The 14,212-nt window shown below is 40.7% G+C and overlaps 1 protein-coding gene across 5 annotated transcripts in view; it reads right to left on the bottom strand.

Moving 5' to 3' along the window:
* Window positions 1-14,212, bottom strand: part of DMTF1 (cyclin D binding myb like transcription factor 1) — a 64,995-nt gene that overhangs the window by 14,901 nt on the left and 35,882 nt on the right. For 4 of the 5 annotated variants that reach the window (XR_012251244.1, XM_073652347.1, XM_073652345.1 and 1 more), the window contains 7 exons: window positions 8,406-8,515; window positions 7,623-7,851; window positions 6,097-6,248; window positions 4,618-4,827; window positions 4,096-4,175; window positions 3,813-3,971; window positions 1,377-1,757 (listed from right to left, as the gene is read on the bottom strand). Coding sequence is in view for 4 of the 5 variants with exons in the window: in XM_073652347.1 (XP_073508448.1) it covers window positions 1,377-1,757; window positions 3,813-3,971; window positions 4,096-4,175; window positions 4,618-4,827; window positions 6,097-6,248; window positions 7,623-7,851; window positions 8,406-8,515 (1,321 nt within the window). In the remaining variant the exon portion in view is untranslated. The remainder of the gene's footprint in view (window positions 1-1,376; window positions 1,758-3,812; window positions 3,972-4,095; window positions 4,176-4,617; window positions 4,828-6,096; window positions 6,249-7,622; window positions 7,852-8,405; window positions 8,516-14,212) is intronic. The other variant, XM_073652348.1, reaches the window with a different exon arrangement.

The raw sequence follows: 14,212 nt of genomic DNA, 5'->3' as shown, positions 1-14,212 counted from the left end.
GGGTGATTGTGTAGGCCATGTCATTTGACACAAAACTCCATCCCTTTCAATCTTGGTCACATAGCCATTTCATAGCCTGGAGGATGTCTTTTGGGTCCTGTTGCAACACAAAGCATGTTGCCACTAAGTGCAAACCAGGGATGCCATTTGGTTGCAAAATGCTGTGGAACGTGTGACTTGAATTTGGAATAAATCACAAACAGTCTCACCAGCAAAGCCTCCACACCCACATACCTCCTCCTCTATGCTTCATGGTGAATATTACACATGTAGAACCCATCTTTTCAACTTTTCTGTTTATCACAAAGATATGGTGGTTGGTACCAAAAATCTCAAATGTTGATTAACTAGACCACTGTATACATTTTCCATTGATCTAATGTTCAGTCCTTGTGTTGCATCTCCTTGCTTGCAGTCTTCAATAGGGGCTTATTTCCAGTAATTTGACCACTGACCATTAATGCCTACTTCTCCTCTGGACAGTTGATGTTGAGATGTGCCTGCTACTTGATGTCTATGCATCATTCCTGAGTGCTGCTATCTAAGGTGCTGTGAATTTGAGTTTTCGGAGGCTAGTAAACTTATCCTCTGCAGCCATGGTCATTCTTGGTGTTCCTTTCTTGGGGCGATCCTCATGAGAGTCAGTTTCATCATATCGACTGATGGTTTCATGACTGAAATTCAGGCTACCTTCAATGTTCTAGCAATTTTCCAGATTGACTGACCGTCATTTCTTAAAAGTAATGATGGACTGTTGTTTCTCTTTACTTAGTTGAGTATATATTTCCATATTCTTACTTAGAAAAGCTTCATATGGAACTGTGTACCAACACTGCCACTGCAAAACCAATCTGATAGCCACAACCATTTTCTGAAAACCAGTGATTCCACAGATGAACTCTTGATAAGGCATACCTATTCATTGGAAGCCATTCTAGGTGACTACCTGATGAAGTTGCTTGAGAGAATGCCGAGTGTCATCAGAGTAAATGGAATGGGGGGGGGGTACATTGAGATACCTAAGGTTTAACACATTTTGGTTTGTTTCATATGTGTTTCGTTTCTCTTTGTTCCATATGAGTTTCTTTGGTGTTTTGATGCCTTCAATCGTAATCTACAATGTGCACATTCCAATAAGAGCAAGGAAAACCATTGAACAGATGTATAAAACTCTTGACTGGTTCTGTATGTTATAGCTCAGATTGTTTGCTATAGTTAAAAGTACATTGACCAATATAGGAATATAAAAATATCATTCTTCTAGCTGTCACAAAGTTACTGTCAAAGTTTTCTACAGCTAAAGAATTTTTTCTTTTCCAAACAAAATAAAAACCCAAACCACAGGAAAAAACCGGGTTCTTTTAGAACATCCTTACTTCTTTGACATAGTTATCATCCACGTCAATATCGGGGTCATCTGTCCTTCTGTCAGCACTTGGCATGTCCGCAGCATGTGTTCCAGGATGATGTAGCAGTTTCACATTGCCCCTGATGCCCATATGTATGGACTGCTCAGTACAGTACAAGGAGTCCCGGCTGACCGTTCGGTCTATGTCGTGCATCTCTTGGGGAAGGCAGTCTGCTTTTAGCGATCTCTCAGCACTGTGTAAGTCATTTTGCTGTACGTGAGGACCAACAGAAAGCTCAGTCTGAGCAAGTGGTGAAGAGATGTTATCAGAGGCCAGCGTCCGAATTATAATCCCTGGTGTATGACAGTGGACTGTAACATTGTCACTTGCATTTAGGAGGTTTTCTGGCTGTGCATAGAAACAAGAAAAGTTAGATATAAGTCTGCTAATAAAGATTACACAAATAGTCCAGCACCAGGAAAACCAAACCTGGTTCATTGCTTTACAATTAAAATATTTGTGGCACCCAGATTATACAATTTATTTTGCTTTAATTTATGCCACATTGGCTTGTTCTATTCCATAGACCAGTGTTTCCTAACTGGGGTTGAATTGTTGAAACTTCTCTTGGTGCCACGACACTCTGGTAAAAATGGTTGTGGGAGAGCAGTGCAGGCGCGAAGCCGCTCGTGACTTCCTGAAGCACTACTAATGTACTCAACCGCCTCCACTGGAGCAACGGCCTCGCTCAGGAGCCTCCAACGTGAGGTTTCTGGGTGTTTAGCTGCATTTCCGGGAGCACAGTCTGTTTTCATTCATATATTATAAAATATATATATATATATAATACAAATTATATATACGGGTGCTTCTCACAAAATTAGAATATCATCAAAAAGTTAATTTATTTCAGTTCTTCAATACAAAAAGTGAAACTCATATATTATATAGAGTCATTACAGAGTGATCTATTTCAAGTGTTTATTTCTGTTAATGTTGATGATTATGGAATACAGGCAATGAAATGCCACACCGCATTGATGCAGTAATTGATGGAAAAGGAGCCCCGGCGATCAAGTATTGAGAGCATTTACTGAACATACATTTCGGATTTTAAAAACATTTTTCAAACTGTTGTTATAAAGTATTCTAATTTACTGAGATAATGACTTTTGTGTTTTCATTGGCTGTAAGCCATAATCATCAACGTTAACGGAAATAAACACTTGAAATAGATCACTCTGTTTGTAATGACTCTATATAATATGTGAGTTTCACTTTTTGTATTGAAGAACTGAAATAAATTAACTTTTTGATGATAGATGCACCTATATATATATATATATATATTCTGTGGGTACAGTGTATCTTTTTATACTCTGTGTCCCTGTGTATTTTTATATGTTTAGGGAGAACTGTATATGTTCTTTGGTCATTTGTAAGAAAAAGTATTTGGTAATGGTGAGCCAAAAAAATATTTTTTTTTTGCCAAGGGAACTCAAAGGCTAAAACGTTGGGAAACATTGACTTAAGACAATGGTTCCATTTTTATTTAACCAACATGTCTCTAGTGATTATAGTTCATGTCATGATGTAAAAAACCATTTTCTTTCCCGGTGGGCTTAGCGGTGCTTGCAAACTCTGATGCCACGGTGCTGATCACACTGCACTTCTAGTTCTGATATGTGTCATCTGGATATTGGAAAGAATTCTAAACTAGCGCAATGGGAAAATGGGACTACTTTCTCCTCTATAAATCTCCCCTACTGGAAAGTGCAAAAAAGCAGTATGTGTCCAGCACATCGACACTTTCACGCTGACATAACCAGGGATGTCCCGACAACTGAGGCCGAAGCAGATACAGTACAGTGGTTGGGACATCGGTCAATTACAGCTTTTCTATGCCCAGGCAGTGGTACGCATGATGGGTTTGGTGGGCTATGCTTACAGGAAACTGCCAAAACTGGAAGCGTGGGATGTGAACAAACTGGAGGCAGCGATGTGGAAAATGGAGGCAGGAAAGGTAGAAACGATGACAAATTTATTTGGGGATCACTCGCGGGTTATTACTAGGAGTCAGCATACTTTTTTCATTGCATAGTGAAGCACAGTCTTCTAGGTGTCCCTATGCAGAACAAAGTCATGAGGTTCTGTGCTGTGATTTTTACTTCACAATGATGATCTATAGGCAATGTATCACAATTAATTACCTTTCCTGCCATGTTTGTGGTCCTGGAAAAGGCAGCACAGGACCAAACTCGATCTATGGCTTCCCATAATGGCTTGACAAATAGTAACAATGCAATATACTGTATGTATGAATGACTTCCATACTGTCCTGTCCAATCCAATGCTCTCCTAAATAATATACATACTGAACATTTTATAACAAATGTTAAAACCTGCAAAAGTAACTCAATTAATGCTCATCACATACCCTACCATCTGTATGGCCGTACTCACAGATAAGGCATGCACAATGATCCGCTCTGGTGACGCTGGGGAGGTGTTTGAGGTCAGGGTCACACCTTGGTTCGATGTCAGCGTTAATGGAAGACTTTGGGTAGAACTTGTCTGAAGGATGAAGGTGCCTGAGGTGCGACTTGGCTGCAAATAAAAGGACTTGGGGGGAGATACAGAGTTAGCAATTACAAATAGAGAATTGATATTATCCTTTCCTTAGTAATTATTATATTGGAGAGGAATAACTCCTTCATTGTGCTATGGATTATAGTCACCTACTTACTGGTAAGATCTCAAATGTCTGCAGAGTTCCTGCTGTCAGTGAGTCTGGGTCAGTATTAGGAGATGAGGATTCAGGGGAGGCTATAATAAAAGGAGAACAATACTATCAGCTGAGAAGTACTGGAGACGTCATTGATGTATTGAGGTTAGAAAAGCAATCTCTAGTTTTTACAGAAACTGGCTAAAGCAGCATCTTGGGAAAATAGATGAATTGTATATTGTATAGAGGTGGGTTGACAGCAGCATTTCAATAGTTAAACAGCAGCGGCAAGCGCCAATTGCTGCTGTGACGGCCAGATGCAGGCAGTGTATTACAGTCGGCATCTGTCCTATATGGAGTGGGCATGGCTCCTGACCCGACTCCATACACACGCACTCTGACTGTTACGTACAGCTGGTTGCGCAAAGGGATTCATATCTATAAATGTTAGAGAATTATATGATATTAACATTTTGATATGCTTTATAAAAATGTACACTGTATGCAGTTTATGTTATCAGCAATACATTCCCGGGTGCTTACAGAGGTGCGTGATTTGTACAGGGATCTGTAAAGAAGCCATTGAACTCTGCGGCAGATTTGGGCTTTCCTCCAAGTGAGCCACTCGGATCTGTACATGCTGCACACCGGAGGATCCGCTCTGGGACTGGATGTCTGCTTTGTTCTCTAGCTCCTGAGCACCCAAGAGAGTAGTTTGGCTTTCATGCAACTGCCTCAGTCCTTTTATTAATACTGAAAAAAAAATAAAAGAAATCCACTATTACGTCAAATGTTTCAAGAAAACAAGCAATATTCCTAAATGACGGAAAAAACACATTTATTTATGGTACTTTTGGTTTTATTGATTTTGCTGAATAAATGGCATGTTAAAATTACACTGCTCAAGACGACGTCTCCAGACTCTGTCACGTCTGTCACATGTGCTCAGTGTGAACCTGCTTTCAATTGTGAAGAGCACAGGGCGCCTTTGCCAATCCTGGTGTTCTGTGGCAAATGCCAAGCGTCCTGCACGGTGTTGTGCTGTGAGCACATCCCCCATCTGTGGACTTTGGGCCCTCATACCACCCTCATGGAGTCGGTTTCTAACCATTTGTGCAGACACATGCACATTTGTGGCCTGCTGGAGGTCATTTTGCAGGGCTCTGGCAGTGCTCCTCCTGTTCCTCCTTGCACAAAGGCGGAGGTAGCGGTCCTGCTGCTGGGTTGTTGCCCAACTATGGCCCCCTCCATGTCTCCTGGTGTACTGGCCTGTCTCCTGGTAGCGCCTCCAGCCTCTGGACACTACGCTGACAGACGCAGCAAACCTTCTAGCCACAGCTCGCATTGATGTGCCATCCTGGATGAGCTGCACTACCTGAACAACTTCTGTGGGTTGTAGAGTCCGTCTCATGGTACCACGAGTGTGAAAGCACAAACAACAATCAAAAGTGACCAAAACATCAGCCAGAAAGCATTGGTACTGAGATGTGGTCTGTGGTCCCCACATGCAGAACCACTCCTTTGAGAATGTCTTGATAATTGCCAATAATTTCCATCTATTCTCTATTCCATTTGCACAACAGCATGTGAAATTGATTGTCAATCAGTGTTGCTTCCTAAGTGGACAGTTTGATTTCACAGAAGTTTGATTTACTTGGAGTTATATTCTATTGTTTAAGTGTTCCCTTTATTTTTTTGAGCAGTGTAGATTCAATTTCTTCCTAAACACATTCTTGTCAAACTAATATAGCCTAATATGAGGCAGATACCAGCTCTTTTTTGAGGGCCTTGGCTGCTGAAACAACCATCTAACACCCTAATATAGTGTTGGGGTCTGCCGACGTAGGAGCCCCATAATTAGAAGCCACAGTCAGCATTGTTCGTGGCATCTACATGGTTTAGTGACCGGGATCAGAATAATTAGCATTCACAATATCACTGATTTTATTTAAAAATAAAAACTGTCAAAAAGATTGTCATCAGTTACTTAACAGAAAGCAATCACTGATAAAATGACTATACCTGGAAAGGACACATCTTTGTGGTTTGCAATCTGCCGTTTGACAGTCCACCATTTACTTCTGAGCCACTGCGGAGATCGAACACTGCTCCAACCTTCTGCCATTATATCCCAGTTAATGTCATTTTCATCCAACACGCCAAGTTCTGCTATTCTAGTTGAGAGGAATAGAATGAAACCAATATAGAACAATTTTAGTTTTCACAAAATACTAGAGAAGGGGAATTCTTCAGTTATTTGACAAAGAGAGGAGTGGGAGGTGAAGGAGCTCAGAGGGATTAGAAGTGATCTCCTAGGACATACACAAACAAATACTTTCCTATATTTCTCAGTTATAATTGTAATATGAGACAAAACAGGAGTAAAGGAAGGGAGAAGATTAAAGGTGTTAACTGGGACTCTGGTTACGTTTTCATGACAAGAATTTACGGGCAAGTAGTGGCTAACTAAATCCCTGTTCTGCTCCGCGACAATCTCTGCTGGTGGTGACTCTCCTGCTTCCTCTGACCTCACGTCAACAGATCAGTTCTTATAATCAGGGCTGTGGAGTCGGAGTCAGTATAAAAAGGGCTGACTCCAGCTCCTAAAATATATAATAAATTGGGTACAGTAGTTCAATGCAGTTTGTGGGGAATATTTTTTCATAAGAATTTGGGAAAGTTCTGAAATGTCCTATAAATGTCTGTCCTATTCCTGATCTAAGGGTCTAGACTTTTAGCTGAGATGAATCTGTGCTACAGTAAATTTATCACTTAAATATGAGCCATGTGTGAGGGAGTCGGAGTCGATGTCATGGAAATTGAGGAGTCGGAGTTGAAGTATGAGTCGGAGGTTTGACTTACCGACTCCACAGCCCTGCTTATAATCCGGTCTGTCTTGTCAATGTCATGTTGATTGATAGCTGGCTGTTAGGCAGCGGGGAGCCAGTGGTCAATCAGCATGATATTAGCAGTGACACTTCATTAATATAATAGAGTGGAAGAGAAGAAGCTGCCCAGTACGAAGCAAGAGAATGTGCCAGCAGGAGCAGCCCGTAACCACTCTGAGCCGGCAGAGATCGTCGCAGGGCAGCACAGGCAGGTAGTTAGCAACTATCTGCCTGCAAGTAAGTATAAGTAAAAATGGGCAAAGTCCTGGATAAGCCATTTAAAGGGACTCCTGTCAGCACAGAATGACTGTTCAAACTAAGTCCCACCACTCGGTTCTTCATGGCGGGGCCAATCATTTATATACACCTTCCCACCTGCTTGGTTTCCATCTCCACCCCCTCTTCTTTGATTGACAGATCTTGCTTCATATGACCATAGAAGGGAGGAGATAGATGGAAAGCAAGCAGGTGGGAAGGTGTATATAAATGATTTGCCCCGCCATGATGCACCGAGCGCCTGTACTTAGTAAGAACAGTCATTCTGTGCTGACAGAGTCCTTTTAAAGAAGACGTGGCAGGTCTCCCAAAATTTCTACAGGCATACACAAGGAGTAAAATGATTGTAGTCAAATTAAAAAGCAGGCCACAATACAAGCATACCTTAAAATTAGGTTGATTTCATCTTCTTTGGTCCATTGTGTTCCACCACTTTGTTTCCAATTCAAATAGTTCAACCACTTAGAGCGGCATTGCTTCTCGGAACGTGTCCCCACTCGTTCTGCCACTGATGCCCAGGAGACCCCCTGTGTAACTATATCACCACTTTCTGTGCCAGTAAGTTCATGTACAACATCTGTTAAACGCCGTTCTTCTTCATCAGTCCATTTCCCTAAAAAATAAATACATAAACTCATGAAGAAAGTCTGCGAGACAACCAACTACCAGAAAGTTATCAAGGCTTGTATTAGACAAAGGCAAAGTTGTCTGCAGAATGGCAATATAGAAGAAGGACACATAGGCACAACACAAAGAGGTGACTGATAGGATGAGGGGGACCAGTGGAAATTCGGATTCGACCAAACTTTAGTCCAAAGTTGAGTCCAGGTACAAGAACTGTACCCGAACTTGAACCTGAACTCACTCAAGGCTTTGAAATGCGCTCAGCCTTCTTTGGCATTCTCACACAATGAATGAAGCTGTGACATGCATACAGGGCAGTTCGTTTATGTCCAACAGGACATTTCAGAGCCCCATTCTTTGAAATGGTGGGGGTCCCAAAAGTTAAAACACCACTGATGTGCAAGGTGGGGTTTTGTGAAAAAAAGGGACTTTGGCAACAGCCTGTTTAGATAAAAATACATAATGAAGTACTTATGCAACTCAAAAGCAAAACCAGTACAGATCCATCTGAAATGATAACTTTATAGTGGGAGAGACTTGCACCTGTTTTACAGGTTTCTTTCATTAGTCGACATCGATCCTTTACAGATGAGGCACTCCGACCCAGAGCAGCTCCTATTGTCGCCCAGTCATTCCCATGTTTCACACGAAGCCTGAATACAATAAAGGACAAATCACATTATTAGATTTCTCTTTGGTGGCACAGCAGGGAGAGTAAGCATTAACTGCTGCACAGCCCCAAAGATTACAGCTGACCATTGAGGTTTACAACACTGGGACAGCCGTGACTAGCTTGTTATCGATTACTATACTGTAACGAAAGGCTGGCTATTATAGCCATTATTTTCACTGCACACATATTTACAAGTGACACAGAGGAGGACAATTATCCATGCACACACATCCTCCCTCTCTAAAAGATCAACCCCGTCTAATTGCTGTGCAGGCAGAAAGAAAAAAATATCATTGCCAGTTTCTCAGCCTGGAGACAAACTGACTGTTGAGTCCTTCAATTTAGACTATTAATGAGTCTGAACATATCGACCCCTATACTTACTCCATTTAGTAAACTCAAAGGAGTAAAATGGACTTGGCAAATAAAGCTTATTCACTTTCAGTGGCCAGAGGTCTGTCCTGGATATGTAATGGACACACAGATACAGGACTGATCACAGCTACAGTACAGTAATCACAGCTGTGGTTTGCAACAATTCTGATAGCACATTGGAAAATTGAAATGGAAATGAGAAGCTTTATTTACTGAAATCCTAATACATGCTCATTGGCAAAAGCCAGCATAATTTATTTCTGGGCTTAACCACTTCGCGCCAGAGCCTGTTTTTGCCTTCGTGACCAGGCCAATTTTTTCAATTCTGACCACTGTCACTTTATGAAGTAATTACTCTGGAACGCTTCAACGTATTCCCCTGATTCTGAGAGTGTTTTTTCATGACATATTGTACTTCATGATAGTGGTAAAATTTCTTCCATATAACTTGCGTTTATTTGTGAAAAAATCGGAAATTTGGCGAAAATTTAGAAAATTTTGCAATTTTCAAACTTTGAATTTTCATGCCCTTAAATCAGAGCGATATGTCACACAAAAGAGTTAATAAATAACATTTCCCACATGTCTACTTTACATCAGCACAATTTTGGAACCAAATTTTTTTTTTGTTAGGGAGCTATAAGGGTTAAAAGTTGACCAGCGATTTCTCATTTTTCCAACAAAATTTACAAAAACATTTTTTTAGGGACCACATCATATTTGAAGTCACTTTGAGGGGTCTTTATGACAGAAAATACCCAAAAGTGACACCATTCTAAAAACTGCACCCCTCAAGGTGCTCAAAACCACATTCAAGAACTTTATTAACCCTTCAGGTGCTTCACAGGAATTTTTGGAATGTGGAAAAAAAAAATTAACATTTAACTTTTTTCACAAAAATGTTACTTTAGACCCAATTTTTTTTATTTTCACAGGGGTAACAGGAAAAAATGGACCCCAAATTTTTTTGTGCAATTTCTCTTGAGCGTGCTGATACCCCATATGTGAGGGAAAACCACTGTTTGGGCGCACTGCAGGGTTCGGAAGGGAAGGAGCGCCATTAGACTTTTTGAATGTAAAATTTGTCTGAATAATTAGCAGACGCCATGTTGCGTTTGGAGAGCTCCTGATGTGCCTAAACAGTGGAAACCCCCCACAAGTGACACCATTTTGGAAACTAGACCCCTTAGGGAACTTATCTAGATGTGTGGTGAGCACCTTGAACCCCAAGGTGCTTCACAGAAGTTTATAATATTGAGCTGTAAAAATAAAATTTTCACATTTTTCCCACAAAACCGTTTTTCATCCCTTAATTTTGCATTATCATAAGGGTAATAGGATAAATTGCACCATGAAATTTGTTGTGCAATTTCTCCTGAACACGCTGATACCCCATATGTGGAGGCAAATTACTGTTTGGGCGCATGGCAGGGTTTGAAAGGGAAGGAGCGCCATTTGACTTTTTGAATGTAAAATTTGTTTGAATAATTAGCAGACGCCATGTCGCATTTGGGGAGCCCCTAATGTGACTAAACAGTGGAAACCCCCCACAAGTGCCACCATTTTGGAAACTAGACCCCTTAGGGAACTTATCTAGATGTGTGGTGAGCACCTCGCACCCCCAGCTGCTTCACAGAAGTTTATAATATTGAGCCGTAAAAATAAAATTTTCACATTTTTCCCACAAAACCGTTTTTCATCCCTTAATTTTGCATTATCATAAGGGTAATAGGATAAATTGCACCATGAAATTTGTTGTGCAATTTCTCCTGAACACGCTGATACCCCATATGTGGAGGCAAATTACTGTTTGGGCGCATGGCAGGGTTTGAAAGGGAAGGAGCGCCATTTGACTTTTTGAATGTAAAATTTGTTTGAATAATTAGCAGACGCCATGTCGCATTTGGGGAGCCCCTAATGTGACTAAACAGTGGAAACCCCCCACAAGTGCCACCATTTTGGAAACTAGACCCCTTAGGGAACTTATCTAGATGTGTGGTGAGCACCTCGCACCCCCAGCTGCTTCACAGAAGTTTATAATATTGAGCCGTAAAAATAAAATTTTCACATTTTTCCCACAAAACCGTTTTTCATCCCTTAATTTTGCATTATCATAAGGGTAATAGGATAAATTGCACCATGAAATTTGTTGTGCAATTTCTCCTGAACACGCTGATACCCCATATGTGGAGGCAAATTACTGTTTGGGCGCATGGCAGGGTTTGAAAGGGAAGGAGCGCCATTTGACTTTTTGAATGTAAAATTTGTTTGAATAATTAGCAGACGCCATGTCGCATTTGGGGAGCCCCTAATGTGACTAAACAGTGGAAACCCCCCACAAGTGCCACCATTTTGGAAACTAGACCCCTTAGGGAACTTATCTAGATGTGTGGTGAGCACCTCGCACCCCCAGCTGCTTCACAGAAGTTTATAATATTGAGCCGTGAAAATAAAATTTTCACATTTTTCCCACAAAAAATCTTTTTCATTCTCTAATTTTGTATTATCATAAGGGTAACAGGATAAATTGCACCATGAAGTTTGTTGTGCAATTTCTCCTGAACACGCCGATACCCCATATGTGAGGGAAAACCACTGTTTGGGCGCACGGCAGGGTTTGAAAGGGAAGGAGCGCCATTTGACTTTTTGAATGTAAAATTTGTTTGAATAATTAGCGGACGCCATGTCACATTTGTGGAGCCCCTAATGTGTCTAAACAGCGGAAACCCCCCACAAGTGCCACCATTTTGGAAACTAGACCCCTTAGGGAACTTATCTAGATGTGTGGTGAGCACCTTGCACCCCCAGCTGCTTCACAGAAGTTTATAATATTGAGCCGTGAAAATAACATTTTCACATTTTTCCCATAAAAAATGTTTTTCATCCCCTAATTTTGCATTATCATAAGGATAACCGGAGAAATTGCACCATGAAATTTGTTGTACAATTTCTCCTGAGTACGCCGATACCCCATATGTGGGGGAAAACCACTGCTTTGGTGTACGGCAGGGTTCGGAAGAGAAAGGAGCGCTATGTTGGCTGGGATAGGCAGCAGACACCATGTCACATTTGAAGAGTCGCTGACATGCCAAAACAGCAGAAACCTCCACAAATGACCCCATTTTGTAAACTACACCTCTCAAGGAATTCATCTAGGGAAGTAGTGAGTATTTTTTAATTTTTAAATTTATACCATTGGGCAGTGAAAAAAGCATAATTATATTTTTACCACAAAAAAATGTTTTACCCTCAGATTTTACATTTTCACACAGGGCAATGGGTAAAAATGGTGCCGAAATGTGTCACACAATTTCTTCTAAAAGTGTCAATACCCCATATGTGGCTGTATCGTACCGCTTAGCCATACGGTGAGATCTGGGGGGGACAGAGTGCTATTTGACAATTGGAGAACAAATTATTGTAGAATAGGCATTTGGATTTGGGAGCACAAAATTTTCTGAATTTCTTTTGGGGGGCAAGGGTCATTTTGCTTTTCCAAAGCCTTTCTGCTACCAGTAACTTGGAAGTCCCTTATATTTTTAACAGATGATGGACCTGAGTGGGGACTAGTTTTTTTTGAGGACTGAGTTGAAGCTTTTATTGGGAACATTTTACGTAACATTTATCCGGCGCTCTAGGCTGAGCACTTACATCGGGGTTTCCATCTAATTTTCCAAGTGATGTAATTCAGATGAAACCCCTGCAGGATCCATTCACTGTAATGAGGCAGCAGAGTTACTCTGGACACCGTCTGGCCTCTGTGTAGCGGTGTCCTTTTTTTCAGAAGTGCACAAAACTGTGGCCAACCGCACTTTTATGCACGCCTAAAACAAATGACACCGTGGGATCCCAGGCTAGACGGCGTCCACAGTGACCTATATCTGTCTCATTACAGGGAATCTTCCGTCATGGGTTCCGGCTGAATCATGTATTTCAGAGATTTACACGGAAACTCTGGTGTAAGTGCTCAGCGCAGAGCACAGGATAAATGTGGGCAGAGCCTTACTGGGATCTTTGGGGACATAATAAACAAATCAGTAGCAGGTGAAGAATTGGTTTTATTTATTTTTTACGCCGTTCCTAGTGTGATATAACTGATTAGATTACTTTATTCTTCGGGTCGGTGTGATTACAGAGATACCAGATTGATATCGGGTTTTTATGACTGACAGCTGTCACACACTAAAAGACGCTTTTTTTTCAAAATCTAGTTTTTGCATCACCATATTTTGAGAGCTATAATTTTTCCATATTTCGGCCGACAGAGTCATGTGACGGCTTGTTTTTTGCGGGACGAGTTGACATTTTTATTGGTACCATTTTTGGGGACGTGACATTTTTTGATCGCTTTCTATTCCGTTTTTTGGGAGGTAAAATTAACAAAAACAAACAATTCAGGAATTGTTTTTTGAGTTTTTTTTTTATGCCGTTCTGCGTGTGGTAAAAGTGATCAGGCAGCGTTATTCTTCGGGTCAGTACGTTTACAGCGATACTACACTTACTGTATTTTTTTTATGTTTTGGCGCTTTTACACAATAAAACTATTTTATAGAAAAAAATATTTTTTTTGCATTGCTTTATTCTGAGCGCTATAACTTTTTTATTTTTCGGCTGATGGAGCTGTATGGCGGCTTTTTTTTTGCGTAACAAGATGACGTTTTCAGTGGTACCATTTTTATTTCTATTTTGTTTTTTGATCGCATTTTTTTCCACTTTTTGTTTGGCAATATGATGAAAAAGCATATTTTTTTGCTCCGTTTTTTATTTATTTTTATTACGGTGTGCACAGAAGGAGTTAATTAGTGTGACAGTTTTATAGCTCGGGTTGTTTCGGACGCGGCGATACCAAATATGTGTACTTTTTTTGGTTTTGTAAAAATATACGGATTTATTGGTTTAATATTTTATTTATTTATTTTTATTTATTTTGTGATTTTTTTATTAATAGTTTAAAAACTTTTTTTTTACTTTTTTTCACATTTTTTCTTAGTCCCTGTATGGGACATTAATTTTTATTTTTCTGATCTCTGATCTCATGTAATGTAATAGACATATATTACATTACATGAGATCTTCCCTGACTGTTTCAGTCAGAGTCTCCTGTCTGGCTACAGCTGCAGCTGAGCCAGACAGGACACCATATATGGCAGAGCTGGAGGCGGTCATGTGACCTCCAGCTGCCATAGCAACCCCAGGTCCTGGAAGGACTCGGAGGTCTTCGGAGAGGTAAGTTGACGACCCCCTCTCCTCCTGCTGTCTCCTATATGCCGCGATCACTATAGATCACAGCATATAGAAGACA

Source organism: Phyllobates terribilis, unplaced genomic scaffold (genome assembly GCF_046119375.1).
Source record: "Phyllobates terribilis strain yellow unplaced genomic scaffold, ASM4611937v1 Scaffold_11__3_contigs__length_659146591, whole genome shotgun sequence".
NCBI lineage: Eukaryota > Metazoa > Chordata > Amphibia > Anura > Dendrobatidae > Phyllobates > Phyllobates terribilis.
This window is presented reverse-complemented; position numbering and strand designations above follow the sequence as displayed.